The sequence below is a fragment of the Pogoniulus pusillus genome, chromosome 20 (assembly GCF_015220805.1).
Source record: "Pogoniulus pusillus isolate bPogPus1 chromosome 20, bPogPus1.pri, whole genome shotgun sequence".
In the NCBI taxonomy this organism is placed as follows: domain Eukaryota; kingdom Metazoa; phylum Chordata; class Aves; order Piciformes; family Lybiidae; genus Pogoniulus; species Pogoniulus pusillus.
In genome coordinates this window covers 20,628,630-20,651,504 of record NC_087283.1, presented here as the reverse complement: position 1 = coordinate 20,651,504, position 22,875 = coordinate 20,628,630, and the positions used below count along the sequence as shown (strand labels likewise).

General features: G+C 55.6%; 1 protein-coding gene across 3 annotated transcripts in view; it reads right to left on the bottom strand.

Moving 5' to 3' along the window:
- Positions 1–3,900: 3,900 nt before the first annotated feature.
- The window catches only part of WDR59 (WD repeat domain 59), a 63,926-nt gene continuing 44,951 nt past the window's right edge, over positions 3,901–22,875 (bottom strand). For all 3 annotated transcript variants that reach the window (XM_064160510.1, XM_064160511.1, XM_064160512.1), the window contains 8 exons: positions 18,830–18,963; positions 16,631–16,712; positions 13,302–13,414; positions 12,141–12,288; positions 11,976–12,048; positions 10,928–11,054; positions 9,526–9,668; positions 3,901–5,448 (listed from right to left, as the gene is read on the bottom strand). In XM_064160510.1, coding sequence (XP_064016580.1) covers positions 5,213–5,448; positions 9,526–9,668; positions 10,928–11,054; positions 11,976–12,048; positions 12,141–12,288; positions 13,302–13,414; positions 16,631–16,712; positions 18,830–18,963 — 1,056 coding nt within the window. In that variant the 3' untranslated portion in view covers positions 3,901–5,212. The remainder of the gene's footprint in view (positions 5,449–9,525; positions 9,669–10,927; positions 11,055–11,975; positions 12,049–12,140; positions 12,289–13,301; positions 13,415–16,630; positions 16,713–18,829; positions 18,964–22,875) is intronic.

The following is a 22,875-nucleotide window of genomic DNA, read 5'->3' as shown; positions in this document are numbered from 1 at the left end:
GCCACGGGTGCTGATGGCTCTGCGGTGAGGTGCTCAGGCCTCGACCCCTCAGGGGTGTCCCTAGGGTGAGGGAGCTGACCCCCAGCTCCGCGGTGAGGATGGCAGAGCAGGGCTCCCTGGCACCCTCCGGAGCAGGGGTGGGATGGGCAGAGAGGGACGGTGCTGGGATGGGTTCCTGCGGCAAACGCTGCTGTACCTGCAGCAGCTCTGCTGGTGGCCACTGCCGTCCCTGTCAGCAAACCGAGCAGCAGGGGGGAGGAGTGGAGCCAGCTGATGATCAAGCCTGGCCCGAAAGGAGAGCAGCCAAACGGCTTGGGCTCATCAGTTCCTGAACTGGTTTAACCCCCCAAACAGACGGACAGACGCTGGGGCTGGCATAAGGCAGAGGGCAGGAATGCGCCGCTGGGAGTGGGGCAGGATCAGGCCCTGCAGCGCTGGCAGAGGCTGACGCTGAGATAATGGGGCTGTGGCCACAGGGAAGGAGAGGGCCCACGCAGACACCACCAGCAGAAGCATCCATGGGGAAAGGCTCTCCTTGGCACCTCCTCCGATGGCACTGCTCCTGGCACCTCTTGCCCAACTTTAATCCTTAAGCATCAAGCTTCCTTGGGGATGGGGAGGGTACCCCACGCCTGGCACCCACCTGCTAGCTCCACCTAGCACAAAAAGGGTTTAAAAGGGGCTGGTGAGCTTGAGGGCAGAGCGTGGGCTGGTGCAGGAGCTTTGTCTCCCTGCCCTCCCGGGAAAAGAGGCAGCAGCTCTGGGGATGTGCTCAGCAGGCAGCTGCAGCAAGCCCTGCCAACACGGCTACTCCATGCCAGCCCAGAGGCGGCCAGCAGCGATGGGCAGGGGAGAGTGCAAGGGCAGGCAGGAAGAGCAGTGGCACCTCCACGTTGGGAACACGTGGGCAGGGCTCTGCAGCCAGCAGCAGCATTGGCGGTGGCCTGGGACGGAGCTTCCCTTGCTGGAAGTGCCAGGTTGCCCCAGGAGCCCTGGCAAGCCCATGGCATTGATGATGCCCTAAGGGCAATGGACTCACACCCATTCCACGTGGTGCTTGAGGAGCTTGCTCCTGCCTCAGCCCAAGCAGCTTCCACTTGGTGCCAGCCACTTTATGCACCAGCAGAAACCAGCAAGGGGTCAACCCCTGCCCAGCACACAGGAGCCAGCAGGGCTTATGGCTCCGTCCAACCACCTCCCTGGGCAGCCTGGGTCGGTGGCTGAGAACCCTCTCACTGAAGGAGTTCAAACATCCAAACTAATAAACCTTCCCTGCTGCAGCCTGAGGCTGTTTCCCCTTTTCCTAAGGCAGCCAGGGTTGGGAATTCTGCCTGGGGAATAGCCCCACAGCTACCCCTGAGCCTATGGCACTGAACCTATTTGATTCAGCTGGCTTGACCACGGTGGCATTCCCAGAGCTGGTTTGGTGCCTGCTGGCACGCTCCGTGCTGAGATTGGCTTCCCAAGCAGCACCTGCCTCCTCCTTTTCTTCCCCACCTTGTCTGGAACATGGAATGGAGTGGGATTTGGCCAGATTTGGCTACTTTTTGCACTATACCAAAGAGCAAGGTGGGCAGAGAAGAGACAGGGACTGGCGTGGGTCAGTGGTGCAGCAGCATGTCCCACTCCTCATCATTTAGGCATAACATGAGGCACCACAACAGTCTGGGGCAGTCCTACTGGAAAGCAGCTCCATGGAGGGGGATCTTGGGAGTCCTGGTGGGCAGCAAGCTCTGCATGGGGCAGCAATGTGCTCTTGTGGCCAAGAGGGTCAGTGGCATCCTGGGGTGCACTAAGTGTGGCCAGCAGGGCTAGGGAGGTTCTCCTGCCCCTCTGCTCTGTCCTGGTGAGACCACAGCTGGAATATTGTGTCCAGTTTTGGGCTTCTCAGCAGGGACCTGATGGGAGAGAGTCCAACAGAGAGCTATGAGGACCACTGGGGGACTTGTGCATCTCCCCTGCAAAGAGAGGCTGAGAGCCCTGGGGGTGTTTAGTCTGGAGAAGAGGAGGCTGAGAGCAGATCTCATCAATATCTGAGGGGTGGAGGTCAAGTGGCTGGGGCCAAGCTCCTTTCAGTGGTCAGCAGCAACAGGACAAGGAGCAACAGCTACAAACAGGAACAGAGAAGGTTTCACCTCAACATAAGCATAAACCTCTTTAGAGTGAGGGTGACAGAGCCCTGGAGCAGGCTGCCCAGACAGGCTGTGGGAACTGCTGAGGGAGGGTCCAACAGAGGCTATGAGGATGATGAAGGGCCTGGGGTCTCTCTGCTGTGGAGAAAGGCTGAGAGCTCTGGGGCTGTTTGGTCTGGAGAAGGCTGAGAGGAGACCTGATCAATGCCTACAAATACCTGAGGGGTGGGTATCAGGTGCCAGGCCCTTTTGGGTGGTGCCCAGTGACAGGACAAAGGGCACTGGATCCAAACTGGAACTCGGGAAGTTCTACCTCAACATGAGGAGAAAACTGCTTGGTGTGAGGGTGCTGGAGCCCTGGAGAAGCTGCCCAGAGAGGTTGTGGAGTCTCCTTCTCTGGAGGCTTTTCAAACCCCACCTGGATGTGTTCCTGTGGGATCCTGCCCTGGGTGACCCTGTTCTGGCAGGGGGGTTGGACTGGATGATCTCTGGAGGTCCCTTCCCTACCATTGGCTGCTTCTATGACTTGCTCCAGACAGTGCAGGCAACACATTCCTGTGCTGGCCGAGCTCCAGCTGCTCCTGTTCCCGTGCAACAGTCACCTCTGCACGGAGCAGGGCCACTCCCAAAGCCAGCAGCACACAGGCTGCAGGCTGTCAGACGCAGGCCTGCAGCATCCAGGAAGAAATTCTACCACCTGCCTGTGCAGGCTGCACAAACAGCCCTGCCGAGGGCTCTTCCACTGCCTCGGGAGTGCTGCCTGCCCTGCAGGTGGCACAGGCACTTCTCATGGGCTCTCTGACACTTCAAATGCCACCCTCCCCCCCACCAACCTCTGTCAAGATGTCACCTACAAATGACAAAGAATCACAGAATCAACCAGCTTGGAAGAGAGCTCCAAGCTCAGCCAGGCCAACCTAGCACCCAGCCCTGTCCAATCAACCAGAGCATGGTACTGAGTGCCAACCTAGCACCCAGCCCTGCCCAATCAACCAGACCATGGTACTGAGTGCCAACCTAGCACCCAGCCCTGCCCAATCAACCAGACCATGGCACTCAGTGCCAACCTAACACCCAGCCCTGCCCAATCAACCAGACCATGGCACTCAGTGCCAGCCTAGCACCCAGCCCTGTCCAACCAACCACACCATGGCACTCAGTGCCAGCCTAGCACCCAGCCCTGTCCAATCAACCAGACCATGGCACTCAGTGCCAACCTAGCACCCAGCCCTGTCCAATCAACCAGCCCTAGCCAATCAGCTGGACTCGTGGGCAGCTTCCAGGCTGGTTTGGCATCATGGTACCACACAATGATCACATCACAGTACTGTTTTGGTTGGAAAAGACCTTTAAGCTCATCCAGTCCAACCAAGGCTGCTGCTAAGCCATGGCCCTCAGCACCACATCTCTGTCTCTCTGAAACACCTCCAGGGATGGAGACTCAACCACCTCCCTGGGAAACTTGTTCCAGTGTTTGAGAACCCTTTCAGGAGAGAATTTTCTTCTGATGTCCAAGCTAAACCTCTCCTGGCACAAACTGAGGCTGTTTCTTCCTAAGGCAGCTGGGGTGGGTGAGCCCCACAGCTGCTACAACTCTCTGCTGTCACAAGGCAGAGGTATCCAGAGTGGGAGCCACCACCTTGGGGCGGAGGGAGACGCCTGTGGGGTGCAGTGCTGACCCCCACGCTGGGAGGGAGAGCTGCCAGGCAGGAGGTCCCTAGAGGTGGGGGAACAAAGCAGAGGGACACCAAGAGCCATCAGGACAGCATTTAAAAAAATAATTGTAATGGATAAGATCCCACAACACCTCCTGCTTCCAGGGCAGCATCCCACAGGCTGAGGTGGAGCACAGCTTGGCAACGGGCATGGCTCCTCACCCTGCTCAGCAGGCAAGTCTGGCAGGATGGGATCAGCACTGCCACAGGCTTGAAGTACCTCCAGAGGGCTCAGCCCTGACCACATTTGCCCCAAACCAAAGCCCAGGCTTAGGCCTGCTGAAGAGAGGCACAAGCTGCGTGTCAGGGTGGGTACACAAGCACCTGGCAGCAACCCCGGGAGAGCAGCACCCAGCAGGATCCACCTGGCACCATCCTCCAGTTGAAGCTCCCCAGGGAGAAAAGGCACAAACCTTTCACCTCCTTGGACCCCACCACCTTTCCAATGTTCCTTTCCCTCTGGAACTTGCTGCCTCTCCAGCTCAGGAGTCTCCTTCAAGCACACCAGCAGCAAATCTCACATTCTTCACCCATTCCCTTCAGAGAGCCTGGAGGAAACCCAAAGGAGCTGCACGGAGCAAGCACCCTCCTGAGTGTTCCTCAGAACGGGAGCTGAGGCTTGCCAGAAGCCAACCAGCTGTGGAAACACTGCCTGGCACCTCCAGCTGACCCAGCCATCAGATGGGGGCAGAGGGACAGGCAAGTTAAAGTGCATTACATCACCCAGGCAGAAGAGCAGACAGCTTAAGAGGAAGGGTAAGAAAGCTTCTGGAGCAGGGCTACTGAGCTGGAAGCTACTTAGGAAGTCAGCCCCAAAATGCTGCTTCCTTCTTTTGCTTTCTGGGAGAATCTAAAGGAGGTTAAAAGCAAACAAGGACCCTGTTGCTTCCAGAAGGAACTCTGAGCAGGGTCCCACAGACTATCTGCCCTTCCAGTGCAGTTTCCAGTTCACCTGCTGAACGATTCCTGTGCAGAGACAACTCTTTAGCTCACTTTGAGCCCTGCTGGGAGGCTCCTGTTCAGACACAACAGAGCTGGAGGCAGTTTGGCTCTGCCAGGTGAGCTCTTCCCAAGCCCTCCTCATCCCAAGTGGAGACCAGCCCAGCCAACATCCACACACCTTGCTGCAGGAGAGAGGGATACCCCTGGCCTGCCGTCCATCGCCAGCAATGGACAGGGGGAGCTCGGTCAAACCGCTCCCAAAGCAAGCTGGAAGCACTTGGACATGTCCCTGTGGCAACACTGCCAGGACCTGCTGCTTCAGCTCCCCGTGGCATCTCCTCCAGACTCTGCAGAGAAGAGTTGGCTCAAGGTGGCTTGGGAGTGTAAAGAGCCATCCTGGCCTGGCTGCCAGGAGCGCTGAGCTCAGAAGGTGCTCTCCAGCAGGCAGTGGCAGCCGCAGCCTGTGGGGCACACCTCCTGGGTACGAAACCACTCCATCATGTGGCTGGTGTGGCCCCCGTGTCCACAGGTCAGGCAGAAGTTGGAGGAGCCTCGCACTGCCACGTGGCAGATGGCACACTGGAAGGTGAAGCCCTTGCAGATGGCACACTGGGTGCCGCGCACCTCGCTGCGGCAGTGGCTGCAGTACACCCCGAACTCTGCCCGCGGGAGAGAGACAGACAGGCAGTTAGAGGGGACAGGGGCACGGACAAACAGCTCCTGCAACAGCTCCCCCCACGACAGGAGAGCTCCCCTCTGCCCAAGAGATCTGGCACTGCAGGCTGGCACAACAGCGTCTGCTATAGAGAGGTCAGCTTCAGGGGCACCCAGTGACAGGGCAAGGGGCAATGGGCACGAGCTGGAGCCCAGGAGGTTCCCTCTGACCGTGAGGAGAACATTCTGTGGTGTGAGGGTGCTGGAGGCCTGGAGCAGGCTGCCCAGAGAGGTTCACAGAATCAGCCCAGTTGGAAAAGACCTCTAGGATCATCGAGTCCAACCTATCACTAAGCCTTCTAATTAGCTAACCCCTGGCACTCAGTGCCCCATCCAATCTCCTCCTAAACCCCTCCAGGCACGGCCACTCCACCACCTCCCTGGGCAGCCCATTCCAATGCCAATCACTCTCTCTGACAACAACTTCCTCCTAACAGCCAGCCTGAACCTGCCCTGGCACAGCTTGAGACTGTGTCCTCTTCTTCTGTTGCTGCCTGCCTGGCAGCAGAGCCCAACCCCACCTGGCTACAGCCTCCCTGCAGGCAGCAATGAGCTCTGCCCTGAGCCTCCTCTGCTGCAGGCTGCACCCCCCCAGCTCCCTCAGCCTCTCCTCTCAGGGCTGTGCTCCAGGCCCCTCACAGCTTTGTCGCCCTCCTGTGGACACCTTCCAGTACTGCAACTTCTCTCTGCAATTCAGGAGCCCAGAACTGGACACAGCACTCAAGGGGTGGCCTGAGCAGTGCTGAGCACAGGGGCAGGACTTTCCTGCTCCTGCTGCCCACACTCTTGCTGATGCCATTGGCCTTCTGTGCCACCTGGGCACACTGCTGCCTCATGTTCAGCTCCTCTCTACCAGGTTCCTCTCTGCCTGGCTGCTCTCAGCCACTCTGCTCCCAGCCTGTAGTGCTGCTTGGGGTTGTTGTGGCCAAAGTGCAGAAGCTGGCACTTGGCCATGTTAAAACTCATGACACTGGACTGTGCCCATCTGTTGCAGCAGAGCCCTCCTGCCCTCTAACAGCTCCACACATGCTCCCAACTTGGTGTCATCTGCAAACTCATTGATGCTGGACTCAATCCCCTCATCCAGACCATCAATGAAGATATTAGAGGGCAGGGATCCACCCAGAGGGACCCGGGCAGGCTCCAGAGGTGTTCCCAGGCCAAACTCATGACATTCAACAAGGCCAAGTGTAAGGTTCTGCACCTGGGTGGGTGCAATCCCAAGCACAGCTCCAGGCTGGGTGGGAAATGGCTGCAGAGCAGCTCTGAGGAACAGGACCTGGGGGTGTGGGGTGAGGAAAAGCCCAACAGGAGCCTGCAGTGTGAGTGCAGCCCAGACAGCAACCCTGTGCTGGGCTGCAGCAAGAGCAGTGTGGGCAGCAGGGCAAGGGAGGGGATTCTGCCCCTTGGCTCTGCTCTCCTCAGACCCCACCTGGAGTCTTGTGTGCAGTTCTGGAGCCCCCAGGACAAGAAGGACATGGAAGTGTTGGAGCCAGTCCAGAGGAGGCCACCAAGATGCTCAGAGGGCTGCAACAGCTCTGCTGTGAGCACAGGCTGAGAGAGTTGGGAGCCTGGAGAAGAGAAGGCTTGGAGGAGACCATGGAGTGGCCTTGCAGTATCTGAAGGGGGCTACAGGAAGGCTGGGGAGGGACTAGTGACAAGGTCTTGTGATGACAGGAGGAGGGGGAATGGTTTTGAACTGGCAGAAGAGAGATTGAAACTGGATGTTAGGAAGAAGTTCTTTGCAGTGAGGGTGGTGAGACACTGGCACAGATTGCCCAGGGAGGTTGTGGAGCACAGAAGCACCCAATGGGAACAAAGATCACATTGGGTGATTCTGTGCTCCACAACCTCCCTGGAGGTGTTCAAGACCAGGCTGGATGAGGCCTTGAGCAACCTGTTCTAGTGGGAGGTGTCCCTGCCTATGGCAGGAGGTTGGAACTGGCTGATCCTTGAGGTCCCTTCCAACCTAAACCATTCTATGATTAAACAGGACTGTGCTCAGCACTGATCCCTGGGGCACACCACTAGTGTCAGCTGCCAGCTGGATGTGGCACCATTCACCACCACTCTCTGTGCCAGGCCATCCAGCCAGTTCTCCACCCAGCACAGAGTGTCCCTACCCAAGCCAAGGATTGCCAGCTTGGGCAGGAGTTTACTATGGCAGGCAGTGCCAAAGGCCTTGCTGCAGTCCAGGCAGACTACACCCACAGCCTGCCCCATGCCCACCAGGCAGTCACCTGGTCATAAAAAGAGGTCAGGTTGGCCAGGCAGGGCCTGCCCCTCCTGAATCCCTGCTGCCTGGGTCTGATCCCCTGCCCATCCTGCAGGTGCTCTGGGACTGCACTCAGGATGCTCTGCTCCACTCTCTTGCCTGGCACTGAGGTCAGGCTGACAGGGCTGGAATTTCCTGGGTCCTCTTTCCAATCCTTCTTGTGGATGGGCACCACACTGGCCAGCTTCCAGCCTTCAAGGACCTCTCCAGTGAGCCAGGACTGGTGGTGAATGATGGAGAGCAGCTCAACCAGCTCATCTGCCAGCTCTCTCAGCACCCTAGGATGGATCTCATCTGGTCCCATAATGTGAGGATCTAAGAGGCTCAGCAAGTCCCTAACGACTACCTCCTGGTTTATGGGGAGGCTGCTCTGCTTCCTGACCCCACCTAGCAGCTCAGGAGGCCAGCTGTCATGAGGACAACCTGCCTTGCTAGTGAAAACTGAGGCAAAGGTTGTGGAGTCTCCCTCTCTGGGGAGCTTCCAACCCCAGCTGGGCACTGTGATCCTGGGCAAGCTGCTGTGGGTGCCCTGCTTTAGCAGGGGAGTTGGACTGGATGACCTCCAGAGACCCCTTCCAAGCCTCACCATGCTGGGACTCTGTCTCCACATGGGAGCAAGGGAACAGGGGATTGCTGTGCTGGGGCCCCAGGCTGGCTCACCAGCTAGAGATGGAAGCTTCCCAGTGGTCTCCTCTGTCTCACCACTCTGAAGTTTGACCAGAAGCAAATGAGAGCAGCCTTTGCTGCCCACCATGGGGAGAGCCCAGAGGGGGACTCTAGCCGTGCCTGGCAGCTGTGGAGGAGCAATGGCAGCTGCTGAAGTCACCAATTTTCACTCCAGTGAGGAGTGCCTGGAGACAAGGTGAGACAACTGCTGCTTCCCTGCCACCTCTCACCTGCCCCTCTCCTCTCAGTGTCTCTTTCTCAAGGGCCCAGGAAGAAAACATTTTGTCAGATGTCCTCAGGCAGCAGCTTTGGGCACCTCTGGTGCTGAAAATGTTTTCACAGGATGGCTTGGGTTGGAAAGGACCTTTCAAGGTCATCCAGACCAACCCCCCTGCAGTCAGCAGGGACATCTGCAACTAGAGCAGGCTGCTCACAGCCCCACTCAACCTGACCTGCAGTGGTGCCAGCCATGGAGCATCTCCCACCTCCCTGGCCAACCTGGGCCAGGCTCTCCTCACCCTCAGTGTCAAAGGTTTCTCCCTTCTCTCCACTCTGAATCTCCCTCTTTCAGTTCAAACCATCACCCCTTGTCCTGTCATGACAGGCCCTGCTCAAAAACTGTCCCCAGCTTTCTTAGAGGTCACTTGAAGCACTGAAGGGCCACCAGAAGCACTTCCATGTGGGGAGAAATGGCAGAGCCTGTTTCTTGGCCAGCTCATCCCCAGCTGGCAAACTTGCCCTTCTACCCATGCAGCCCAGAGGCAGAGATTAGGAGAGTGCATGTCTCAACTCTTACTCAGAGGGGATAAAGAACTGCCACCAGCAGAGACAGCTGAAGAGCCCTAGCACAGCTCTTGGTGTGTTTTCAGCATGGCTGGAGACATGCTGCAGGCTACAGAGCCCTGGAACCAACAGCTCTGCAAACTTCACCTCCAGCCAGAGCTCCGAGGAAGCCCAAACCATTTGCTGGCAGAACTAAGGACACTTTTTGGCCCTGCTGGTGATTAGGAATTGCTAAGTTCCAGAGGCAGAGGCATGAATGGGCTTGGGCAGCTGCAGGGGACCAGAGGCAGATACTCACCAATTCCTTTGTGGGGATCAGGAGGACAAGAGACAAACTTGAGAACCTCAGCTCGCTTCTCCCGCAGGCCCCAGCGATAGAGGATTTCCCCATAGCACTTCTTAAAGTCATCAAACTGCTGAGTGTTGGCAGGATCCAGGAGCCTAAAGGGACAAACAGGGTGCACAGCTTCCCAGACTGCACTGGCAACCTCAGAGGGCATCTTGTCCAACCTCCCTGCACGCAGCAGGGACACTTCCAACTAGCTCAGGCTGCCCAGAGACACAGCAAGTTTGATCGTGAATGTCTCCCAGGGGCCTCAACCACATCCCCGGGCAACCTGTGCCAGTATTTCACCACCCTCATTGTGAAGAGCTTTCCCATGAGGTTCAACCTAAATCTCCCCTGGGTTGTCATCCACTTGATGGATTCTCAAGGACTCTGTGGGTAAATCCACTTCCCAGCTGCTACAAGAGCAGCCTGAAGTGTGAGTGCAGCCCAGACACAACCCTGTGCTGGGCTCCAGCAGGAGCAGTGTGGGCAGCAGGGTAAGGGAGGGGATTCTGCCCCTTGGCTCTGCTCTCCTCACACCCCACCTGCAGTCCTGGGTGCAGTTCTGGAGCCCCCAGCACAAGCAGGACATGGAAGTGTTGGAGCCAGTGCAGAGGAGGCCACCAAGATGCTGAGAGGGCTGCAGCAGCTCTGCTGTGAGGACAGGCTGAGAGAGTTTGGGCTCTGCAGGCTGGAGAGGAGGAGGCTTGGAGGAGACCTTGGAATGGCCTTGCAGTATCTGAAGGGGGCTACAGGAAGGCTGGGGAGGGACTAGTGACAAGGTCTGGGAATGAGAGGATGAGAAGGAATGGGTTTGAAGTGGCAGAGGAGAGATTGAAACTGGATGTTAGGAAGAAGTTCTTTGCAGTGAGGGTGGTGAGACACTGGCACAGGTTGCCCAGGGAGGTTGTGGAGCACAGAATCACAGAATGTCATCAAAGAAATTGGTCCCCTCCACTGGACCCCCACCCCTCAGATACTTATACACCCTGAAGAGATCTCCTCTCAGCCTTCTCTTCTCCAGACTAAACAGTCCCAGGGCTCTCAGTCTGTCTTGGTAGGGGAGATGCTCAAAATCCCCTTGTCAAGGCCTGGTTTGGAGGAAGGTGGTGTGAAGCTTTGGCCTAAGGAGGTTCTTGGGAGAACCATGGCCAAGCTATGCTATGGATTTTGTGTGTTTGATGTTCTCTGCACTGCAGTGTGTAGCTGTGAGCAGCCATTTCCATGTAGACTTCCCAATCCTCTGCGGAGAGTCTTCTTTGGGAAGGGTTAAAGAGCTCTGGCTCACTCCTTAAACTGAGACAACAGAGATCTGGATACAGAGTTCCAGCTGAGCCCCTGAGCCACCCCCCCAGGGCATGCTCCAACCTACCTCTTGTTCTTCTCGTGCTGGTCCTTCTCCCTCTCCCGATGGTCTGGGTACATGAGGTTGCTGTAGCGGAAGTCATCTGGAGAGGACTCACACCAGGGCGTGGAGCCTTGCTCAGTGTCTTTGTTTGCTGCAAGCACCAGAGGGTTGTGAGCACACAGCACCCATGGGCACCACCTCCTCAAAAGCAGGGTGAGGAGGGAGCCAGGAGCAGGCTCAGCCTGGGTTTCTCCCTCAGAAACACAGCACTCAGAGGCCACATCACCTCGGGTGTTCCCGCAACCACCACCCTGCCTCAGGAAACCAAGGACCAACTTCTGCCTGTCAAGTGATGGGATGGGCACTGCCTGCCATAGTAAACTGCCCAAGCTGGCAGTCCTTGGCTTGGATAGGGGCACTCTGTGCTGGGTCAGGAAGTGGCTGGATGGCAGAGCCCAGAGAGTGGTGGTGAATGGTGCCACATCCATCTGGCAGCTGGTACCAGTGCTGTGCCCCAGGGATCAATGCTGGGCACAGTCCTGTTCAGTATCTTTATTGATGCTCTGGAGCAGGGGATTGAGTCCAGCAGCAGTGAGGTTGCAGATGACACCAAGCTAGGAGCAGCTGTGGAGCTGTTGGAGGGCAGCAGAGCCCTGCAGAGGGACCTGGGCAGGCTGCATGGGTGGGCAGAGGCCAAGGGGATGAGACTGAACAAGGCCAAGGGCAGGTTCTGCACTTTGGCCACAACAACCCCAAGCAGCACTGCAGGCTGGGGCCAGAGTGGCTGAAAGCAGCCAGGCAGAGAGGGCCCTGGGGGTGCTGGTAGAGAGTAGGTGAAGAGGAGGCAGCAGTGTGCCCAGGTGGGCAGGAGAGCTGCACTCAGGACTCCGGGGGGGGGTCTGAGGAGAGCAAAGGGGCAGAATCCCTTCCCTTGCCCTGCTGCCCACACTAATCAGTGCCAAAATAGTCACCTCCAGTGTTTGGTCCCTTCTTTCCCCCCCCAAGAAGAACCACCTAAAACCCATCCCAGAAGCGAATCTGGTTCCCCTATTTCCCAGCCAGGTCTCCATACCTATGCTCCAGCCTCCAGTGCCAAGTCCAGGATCTGACATGCTGGAACAGGAGCCAGAGGAAGTGAAGCTGGGCTGTTGAGAGGGAAAGGAGAGGAAACCAGGTCATGTACATGGGAGATGCTCAGAGGTACCCAAGAGGAAGGGGAAAGAAACACTGGCCGTACGTATCGGCTGTGGGAGGCCAGGTTGGAGGCACGCTGAGGAAAGGAGCCAGAGAAGTTTGGGCATCCCTGGAGCCTGGACTGGGCTTCAAACACGCTGCAGAGCATGGCCAGGGTCTGCACATCATGGAGCTGTGAGTAATGAGCCAGCCTGGGAAACAAAAAAGGACAGAGAGGATCAGGACTGGGCAGAGCTCAGTGGCACACCCACCGAGACTCCAGGGGAGCTAACTTGGAGCCTGCTGCATCCATTGGTTTGGGTCATGGCATTGCTCACAGCAGGCACTGCAGGACTGGGTTGTCCTTTTTGTCACACCTTTGAGGAGCCAAGTGCTGCTCCTCAAAACAGCTGGCAGAAAGATGTGAGCTCTGGAAACCCAGCAGCACCCATGGCCTGGTTAGCCTTGGTTTGTGCAGCTGCAGGAGCGAGGTCCACAGGAATGATGTTTTTCAGTGGCTGCAAAGCTGGAGCCATCAGACTCACCCCTCTGTGTGGGAGCATCCTGCACCTGGGTGACAAAGCAAACTCCCCACCACAGGTTTTCTGAACGGCTGTGGAGTTCCTGGATTGCTCTGAAGACTCAGAGCAATGAAGAACTAACTCCCTGTCCTCCCCCTAGAGGTGCAGGCAAGAGCCACCTCGAGCAAGAGCATGCAAAACACACCACAGAAATCCCAACAGGGTCTATCAAGAAGTAACCTCAACCACTAATTGTGTCCCCTCCTGAACAGATTGGCTGGCAGGAGGATGTCTGCAGCTACCACTTGGCTTCCAGAGCAGTGGAATGATTGCCCAGGAAGGCAACACGGCAACAGGGAAGGTGAACAAATCGCCTGCAACTGAGACGCTCATTTAGGAGGTGGGGAGCAGGAAACCAAAATCCTCCAGTCAGGCAGTGTGGGCGTGCTGGAAAGCAGAGCTCCTATGGCACCTGGCCTGTTGCTCAACTTCAGCCAAGAAAGACCTGGATGCCAGATAGGAGGCCAAATGCTGCCTCCTGCATGTCACAAGCACACTTGCAGCTCGATGCGTCTTAGGCTTGAGGCCCGGGGTGGAAATAGCTGCTGTGAAACTACTCCAAATCCACCTCCACAGCTTAGTTAGGGTGGGCTCTGCTTCAGCAAGCATTCCCCAGGCCCTCCCCCCAGCATTCCAGCACCTACAAGGACTCCAGTAATTGACGTCCAAATGGATGTTGTGCCCAAGGTATCTCCAAATCTGGGTCAGACTTCGGTCCGAGACAGAGATCAGTGGCTACCATGGCCAGTGACCAAACCTGGCAGACAGGAAGGAAGAGCAGGAAAGCTGCAATTAGCAATAAACCAGAGTCCCAGGGCATAGGTGTGCACCATTTCATCCACAGATAATCATGCAGCTTGCTCCTGGGGTTTTCTCTTGTCTTTCCCCCCCATCCTGGCAGCAGTTTCAGCTTCTGTGGCTCAAACAGCAACAGAAACCTGAAGCTTTTACCTGCCCCCACTTGCTTTGGGTTTGGGTTGGAAGAACAGTCTATCAGAGCTAGCAGGGTAGTTGAACAGAGTGCATTTGACACTCAGAAGCCTCCAAAGGATTTAGATTTGATGCAGGGACTTGGGTTTGGAGGTGGCAGAGAGTTTGCTGGTGAATGATTACTGGCGTGAGAAGGATCTTTGGATTAGCTTTGGGTGTTCACAGAATCAAACCAGGTTGGAAGAGACCTCCAAGATCATCCAGTCCAACCTAGCACCCAGCCCTGTCACAGGATCACAGAATGGAAGGGACCTCCACAGCTCATCCAGTCCAACCCTCCTGCCAAAGCAGGACCACCCAAGGCAGGTCACACAGGAACACATCCAGATGGGTTTTGAAAGGCTCCAGAGAAGGAGACTCCACAACCTCTCTGGGCAGCCTGCTCCAGGCCTCCAGCACCAAAGAATTTTCTCTGCACGTTGAAGTGGAACTTCTTGGGTTGCAGTTTGTATCCATTGCTCCTTGTCCTATCACTGGGCAGCACCAAAAGGAGCCTGGCACCTTAATTCTGATTCCCCACCCCTCAGAGAGTTACAGACATTGATCAGGTCCCCTCTCAGCCTTCTCTTCAGGCTAAACAGCCCCAGGCCTCTCAGTCCTTCTCCACAGCAGAGATGCTGCAGTCCCTTCATCATCCTCATAGCCTCCACTGGACTCTCTCTAGCAGTTCCCTGTCTCTCTGGGGAGAGAACTGGACTGGGTAGCCCAGAACTGGACACAGCTGTGATCCCACCAGGGCAGAGCAGTGGTGGAGAAGAACCTCCCTCAACTTGCTGGTCACATTCTTCTTAATGCACCCCAGGATGCCCTTGGCCTTCTTGGCCACAAGGTCACATTGCTGTCCACCAGGACTCCAAGGTCCTTCCCCATGGAGCTGTTTACCAGTAAGTCAACTCCTAATCTGTACTGGTGCCTGGTGTTGCTGCTCCCCAAGCTGCAGGACTCTGTGCCCTCCTTGCACAGCCTGGTAGAGTTTGCCACTTCTACTCCCAACAGTTTTAACTATTTCATGTGAAAACTCTCCTTTAGTTATCATTCTCCACTCTAAAATGGTTCCACCTTTTCAGTCTCTGTACCACTGATCTTGGAGTGGGTTTTGTGCTGTGCAGGAAAAGGAGGCAATTAGAAAAGCATGGGGGGAAAAATGGAGCAGGGAAAGAACAGGAGCAAAGTGCTGGAAAGACAGCAGTGATCAGAGGTGGTAAAGATGATCAGCAGTGATCAGAGGTGGTAAAGATGATCAGAGGTTGTAAAGATGATCAGCAGTGATCAGAGGTGGTAAAGGTGAGCAGAAAGGTAAAGAAAAATACATGCAGGAAGCACAAACACCACCCAGAAAGAGGAGTCTCAGAGCTGTGCACAGTGAAACCAGGCAGAAAGAAGGAGGAGAGAAACTGGAATGGAAGTGGGAAAGATATCACTTCCTACACTGCTCTAGACCACATCTAACCTGTAACTCAGGCCCCACCATGGCTGTTAGAAGCAAGGCAAGCTGCAATCCAGACTGGACTTCCATGCAGAGGCTAAAACCAAGCAAGAAACCCTGCTCAGGTCATTCCAGCTAAGCTCTGGTCCAAGGTGGATGAACCTGGCAGCAAGGTGCAGCACAGCCAAAGGGGAATCAGACCTCTTTTCTCTGTCCTGCTCTAGCAGAACGCACCAAGGAGCAAGACAACAGCTTGAGCTTGCTTCTGCCTAGCTCAGTAAGCCTACACAAGTCCCTGCCCAGGTCTAGGAAGAGCCAAATGTTCAGCAAAGGTGGCACAGCAACTCTGGCAGTGCCAGCTGGGTTCTCTTCCAGGCACTCCTGAGTCCTGCCTGCTGCAATGGACTGAGCCCACGGACAAGGCTGGGCCACAGCAGTTGTTCCTCTCCTATTACTAGCTGAAGGTCAGTGGCCAGTCCCCATTCTGGGGGGGGCTCAGATCTCTGCTGGGGAGAAGTTAGCTGCACTCAGCAACCAGTGCCAGCAGAGGTGAACACCCAACACGGGGAAGGATTTACACAAGGACCAATAAATCCCCAGCACAATGCTGAGAGCAGCTCCTCACACTCTTACTCCACCTGCTGACTCAGAAGCAGGCTGCACTCCTTGTTTGCCTGCAGGAATTCCCTGGAAAACTCGGCTTGGGAAAAGGCATAACACTGCCTGCTTGTGGCCCTGGGAAGGAGTCTCTCTGTGCCAAGAGTCAAGGAGGCAGAGCTCACCTCTGTGGCTGCTTCGCAGGTCTCAGTTCATACAATAACCATGGAGGAATACTCACAGAATGGTTTGGAAGTGTCCTTAAAGATCATCCAACTCCAGCCCCTGCCATGGGCAGGGACACCTCCCACTACAGCAGGTTGCTCAAGGCCTCATCCAACCTGTCCTTGGACACTTCCAGGCTTGGAACCTCCACAGCTTCTCTTGGCAACCTGTTCCAGTGTCTCACCACCCCCATGGGAAACAATTTCTCCCTAATGCCCAATCTAAATCCAGCTTCTTACTCCCCCATCCTGTTACTCCAAGCCTTTGTCAAAAGTCCCTCCCTAGCTGTCCTTCAGACACTGCAAGGCTGCTCTAAGGTCTTCTCTTCTCCAGGCTGCACAGCCCCAACTCTCCAAGCCTGTCCCCACAGCGGGGGTTCTTCAGCCCTCTGATTCTCTTAATGGCCTCCTCTGGACCAGCAGCTCCATGTCCCTCTTGCATTGGGTGCCCCAGAGTTGTGTGCAGTGCTGCAGGTGTGGTCTCAGCAGAGCAGAGGGGCAGAATCCCCTCCCTGTGCTGCTGCAACCCCTCCTCTGGCTGCGGCCAGCAACCAGAGCTGGCTCCTGGGCAGTTCGGCACCAACTGACACCCCCCCAAGGCCTTCTCCTCAAGTTCACCAAGCAGAGAGTGCCAAGGATAACTGCTGAAGCCAGGTGGGTGCTTGCTCTCAGGAGGACAGCACGAGTGGTGTGAGGGTAGCAGAGCATGCTGAGGAAGAGGTCTGGTCCCACATACCTGTACGAGATCCCTGCGGCCCACAGCCAAGGCTGAGGCAGCATTCTTCTGGCAGGTCTCCTGGATGTTGTTCACATTCAGTCTAAAAAGAAAGGAGAAGGCTCAGCTTTGGTTGGCATCTCACCTGGCAAGGTGGAGAGGGATGGGGGCAGAGTGGCACTAACAGCAGCAAGCAGCTCAGGACTTCCTGATCAATACAAGGCTGTGAGCACAGCCAGGATCCCATCTCCTCCTTTGCTCTTCAGGGACTGCTATTCTCCCCCTGTCCAGCTCCAAACTAGCTGGGATTGATCCTAAGGAGCAGCATTTCCAAGGAGCTATCAGACTAAACTTGTGCCAGGATATCACCAGGACCCATCCCTAGAAGCTGTGCCATGCCAACGTGCTCCTGCTCCATACTCCGCCTGCTGGTCTGCTCTGAGTGACCTGGAGGTACCTTCAGCCTGTTTTCCAGTGGGATAACACACAGAGAGTCTCCAAGAGGCTGGGAAGGTTGGCTGAGGAACCCCAAACAGGCTTTCCTGTTTCTTGCCAGAAATGAGACACTTGACACTTTCCCTGTGCTGTTTGCACAGCAGGCAGCCAGAGGAGAAGGGTCCTGCAGGCCTTCTTACACAACATCTCTCTTAATAACAGAGGAAAGAGAGGAGGAAGATTGCTTCTCTCTTTCCTTGCCCCCCTCACCTTCTTTTCCATGAAGAAGGGAAATTTGCTTCTTCCCTGAAGGTCCACAGACTGGAAACTCTGTGAAAGACCAAGCTAGGAGCAGCTGTGGAGCTGTTGGAGGGTAGGAGAGCCCTAGCAGAGGGACCTGGCCAGGCTGGATGGGTAGGCAGAGGCCAAGGGGATGAGAGTGAACAAGGCCAAGGGCAGGTTGTGCACTTTGGCCACAACAACCCCAAGCAGCACTGCAGGCTGGGGCCAGAGGGGCTGAGAGCAGCCAGGCAGAGAGGGCCCTGGGGGTGCTGGCAGAGAGGAGCTGCAGAGGAGGCAGCAGTGTGCCCAGGTGGGCAGCAGAGCCAGTGGCATCCTGGGCTGGCTGAGGAGCAGTGTGGGCAGCAGGAGAAGGGAGGTTCTTGTGCCCCTGTGCCCAGCACTGCTCAGGCCAGCCCTGGAGTGCTGTGTCCAGTTCTGGGCTTCTGAATTGCAAAGAGATGTTGAGGTGCTGGAAGGTGTCCAGAAGAGGGCGACAAAGCTGGGGAGGGGCCTGGAGCACAGAACTGGACACAGTACTCCAGGTGGGGTCTCACCAGAGTGGAGTGGAGGGGGAGAATCACCTCCCTCAACCTGCTGGCTGCCAGCAGTTTGGCAGTGTGAGAATGTGGATTGATTGGGATTTCTGAGCCCCTGTGTCTCAGTGTGGAACTCAGCTGCAGGTTTGAGAAGGAATTGGTGCTGAGCAGTTAGCTCTGTCTTTAGCTGCCAAGACCCAGAGCATCTGCAAGAGCTGGTGGTGGAGCACTGCTTCAAGTTCTCTGTGCAATGTCCACTACAAATTCCTCCCACCACACTTGCCACATCCATAGGAGACAATTCTGCTCCTCTCAAGGCAGAGTTGGATACTGCATGGAAGCAGCGAGGCAAGAAGAGAGGAGGAAAGGAAGGAAACACTCCAAGGTTTCAGGCCACACCTTGAGTGCTGTGTCCAGTTCTGGGCCCCTCAATTCAAGAGAGATGTTGAGGTGCTGGGAAGTGTCCAGAGAAGGGCAACAAGGCTGGTGAAGGGCTTGGAGCACAAAGCCTATGAGGAGAGGCTGAGGGAGCTGGGGGTGTGCAGCCTAGAGAAGAGGAAGCTCAGGGGTGACCTCATTGCTGTCTACAACTACCTGAAGGGAGGCTGTAGCCAGGTGGGGTTGGGCTCTTCTCCCAGGCAACCAGCAACAGAAGAAGGGGACACAGCCTCAAGCTGTGCCAGGGGAGGTCTAGGGTGGCTGTTAAGAGGAAGTTCTTCACAGAGAGAGTGATTGGCATTGGAATGGGCTGCCCAGGGAGGTGATGGAGTCACCATCCCTGGAGGTGTTCAGGAAAAGACTGGAGCAGACACTTAGTGCCATGGTCTGGTTGATTGGCCAGGGCTAGGTGCTAGGTTGGACTGGCTGATCTTGGAGGTCTCTTCCAAGCTGGTTGATTCTATGACTAAAGCACAGCAATGCCCAAGCCAGCTGCCTCACTCAGGCAAGGCTGCTAGCCCACACTCACATGTAGAGCTCTCCCAGCAGCTTGTGGACAGGCAGCAAGCAGGAAATATCTTGGATAATGACCTTCCCGGCAGCCTTGATGGGGCGGTTGGCGGCGTCTGTCCCTTCGCGTTTGCTTTTCCACCTCCTTGATTTCTGCAGAACAAACAGCAGGGTGTTACCTAGGAGGAGGAGGAGAAGAAGGACAGCAGGTTTCCTGGGCCAGGGCACAAAGCACTAGGGTCAGGACTAATGCAAGCAGCACCCAAACCTGCCTTTCAAAAGGTTCTGTGTTACCCTGGAAAACATCCCCGGCATGCCCGGGAGAACAAGCATCCCCATCTGTAGGGAGTGAAAAGCAGGTCAAGGCAGCCAGCTCAAGGTCAAACCCACTCAAAAAGGATTTTGTGAGTTTCCCCCTGTGAAAGCCAATAAAGAGAACGAATCAGCCTCAGGCTGCTAGATAAACCTGGGTGGGTTTGGCAGGAGGATGGTTGGATTCTCACTGCGGGTCTGGTCTGGGGACCTTCCGCTCAACAGAGCGCTGCTGCCTTCCGCCAACAGCGGCACGGAGATGGCTGGGAGGCAGCTTCTGCTTGCTCTCAGCTTCAGAGCAAGCTGACAGCTCCAGCCTCTTTTGGGGTCTCTCAGTGTTTTGAGCACACTCCTGGTTAGTGCCAGGCCAGGGCTCCCATCTCCTGCTTTATCCAGAGCTTTCCAGTGACCGGCAGATGATAAAGCAGGGCTCAAGTTTTCCTAGCGAGGATCCTCAGCTACCATGCTCACAGCTACTTACAGCTGGCTCAGGACATCAGGTGGGGAGGAGAAGAAAGGAGAGGAATCAACACAAGGGAAGAAACCCAAGAAGCCAAGATAATTGCCAAATACTCCCAGTAACAGGCACAGAAGCCATCTCAGTGCCAAAGTGCATAAAGCTCCCTCGGGTGTCTCAAACAACATCGAGTATTTGGTGGGATCTTGGCCTCTTCCTCGCTCTGGGGAGGATGAGGAGGAGGATGAGAGGATGTGCAGCAGCACGACAGGACAGGCAGAAGGCACTGGAGCTCTAGGGAGCTGCTCTGCAGGAGGCTTGGCAATGCTGCTCCCCCGTGGTGTGCTCCCTCAGCGGCACACGCAGCCCAGGCTCCCACACGAGTGTCCCCTGGCCGTGCTGAGCTACAGCCAGGCTCCCGAGGCACTTGTGCTGGGGCTCCCTACACCCCTGCCTGAAGGGCCAGCAGAGCAGACCTCTGCTGGTGGTTCCACAGGACACCAAAGCTCGCACAGATCACACAGTGGGGCTCCTAAAGAGCAGGCTGGGCTACAGGAAGGGCAGGATGTGGACCTGCAGAAGCAAGGTCACCTCTACTGTGGGTGTCCAGCCAGCTCTGGCATGCCTGGGTGTCAAACTGCCTTTGCCCACGATTATGCAACCCCTCTGAGAGCCTGGGCAGCCTTATCACAGGTACAAAATGCCCTTTAAAAAGCCCTGACTAATAACTTCATGAAATTAATTCCTCCTTCACTGCTTGCTTGGCCTGTGTGCTTGAGGAGCTCTTGCCACGGGGAGCAAAAAGAATCAGGGAATCATAGATTGGGTTTGGCTGGAAAAAGACCTTTAAGATCATCAAGTCCAACCCTTATCTAACTCTGTCAAAGTCTTATGCTCCTGGTGACCAAAGCTCAGGCCTTGGAGGTGTTTCAACCTTGAAGGAGGTGAGGGGGGAGGTTTTTCCAGGGAGAGCACCAGCAGTTCTTCCATCATGGTCTTCCACTGCTCCTTGGAGTGAAGAGAAGCAGAACTATCTAGATCACCTCTAGCTCTCTTGCCATAGGGCAGAGTAAACCTCTTTTGATAACACCTTTTAGGTGTAGCTCCCCTTCCCATGCTGAAGGATGTGAGCTCCCAAACAACAGTGGTACCTGCACCTCACTCCTCGCCAGGGCAACCAAATGCTGTCTCTTAGGTGCAGTGAGGAGCTGCTGCTCCTGTTAAAACAATCCTTGAGCAAAGCCTGGAAGCCTCAGCACAAGGACATGCCATCAGGGCATCAGCTCAGGCACTGCCCTGTCAAGGCTACCAGGCTTCTCACAACAAAAGCTGTGTCTGAGCAGGTATCTGAACCTGGGGACACAGAGCCACACTCTGCAGGTCCATCACCAAGGCCTCCTAGAGCTTAGCAGGTAATTTGGAGAGCAACTTGTCACCAAGTTAAGCCAGCTGCTCCCAGGGCTCACAGGCCACAGAGAGTTCCCTCTGACTGGGGCAGGTTCTCTGCCCTGTCACGGGGAACAGATTCAACCTGCTCCTGCCCTCTGCAAGAGGCGCACTGAGGAAGCCTCCCCACGAGAGTTTCCAAGACCAGAAACATGGACAACATAGCACTTTCCACAGGTCATCCAGTCACTTTTGGAGGAGAATGAGAACAAATGAGGGTGGGAATGGAGAGGAAAACAAAAAAAGCTCCCATGAATGGTTTCCACTGCTTGCTGTTAGCATAGCACCAGACAAATGAGGATGCTACAAGGATCAGAACCTCCTGAAAACTTGGGACTCGCAACAAAATGATCCTCTTCTATTCCTCCTAGCACTGGGAAAAAAAAGGGAAGCTCTAAGTCTTTGTTGTTCCCAGAGCAGAGGTGATGACCACATGCTCTGCCAGCACTACACTTCCATGACCATTACTTCCTGCCCCTGGAGCTGTGACAGAAGAAAAGTCCTAAAGGCACCTGCAGAGTCACCATTAACTGTCTGGGGATTGCAGTTCAGGTTTGCCTCGGCTACAGCAACAAAGTGTTAGGGGGGAAAAGCCTATGATTAGAAGTATGGGAACATCATGGTAAAGGTCATCATCACTGACAGCAGAACCTAGTAATTGCTGGCATTAATTACAGGAGCAGCTCTCCACCAGCCAGTAATTGAGCAAGGAGAGCTCCCGCTGGGGTCTGGCTGGCCAAGGTCCACCAGGAGGTTCCTCTCTCCCCTCGGCTTCACTTCTTCTCCCAGGAGATGCTTCCACTATGTTGTTATCAAAAAGATGTCATTGGGGCAGAAGAGAAATGACATCTCTTTCTAGGGGCTGGAGCACAGGGCAGGAGGGGAAGCAGGGAACAACACAAGGCTTGGAGCTGAAGCAGAAACCAACATGCGTGCGCCAAGCTAGCTACTGGGAGCTGAAGGTCAACGACACAGGTCTTCTGCACTGCCCTCCCCCCAGCCTTTCTAGCTCCTTCTGCAGCCTAGAATCCTCAGCAAGGAGAACTGCCATCTACCCAGCTGCTCCTGAGTGTTTAAGGAGAGGAAGAACAGAAAGAAAAACAGCAACAGTGAGAGTAAATTAAGACTCATCAGTCCCTTGGAGCACCAAAGAAACCAGAGCGTGGATGACAATCATGGGGTCGGAGGTGACAGCAGGGGAACAGCACTAAATAATGACTAAAAAAGCCAGCCTGCACCTGCACTACCATACCCAAGGCTGCAATTGGCTGCAATCTGAGGTGACAACGATGGCAGTAAAAATGGGTTACATGTAGAAACAGATAGCCCAAGAATAAGCCACCAACTGCTTCGTAGCAACCACCATCATTCGCTGCATACTCAGCACAAGTCGTTGCGAAATGCTGGCTGCCTGCTTGGAAAGGATGCCCACCAGCTGGGTGTGTGTGCCCCTGGGATCCTGCTGAGGCAGGCAGAGCTGCCAGGAGCAGCCTGGCATCACTTCAGAGTGTGCAAGCTCTTCGTGTAGAAACTGGTGTTAGTAGGGCAAAGGGAAAAGCTGTAGACAGAAAGGAAAGAGGCCTGATGTGGAGCTGAGGCTGCAAGGAAAGGTAGAACCTGCTCAAGGTCAGGCTCAAGCTGCTCCTAATGTTATTTCCCCTCAGCCCACCCCCATATCAACTTTCAAGCTGCTGCCCTCCCTCCAGACAGTGATGCTCCTCTGTTCTGAGCTGCCTATAGATCATACCAACTTTCAAAGCTGCTGTCATCCCTGCACAAAGTGATGCTCCTCTGTTCTCAGCTGCCTATAGATCATACCAACTTTCAAAGCTGCTGCCCTCCCTCCAGAC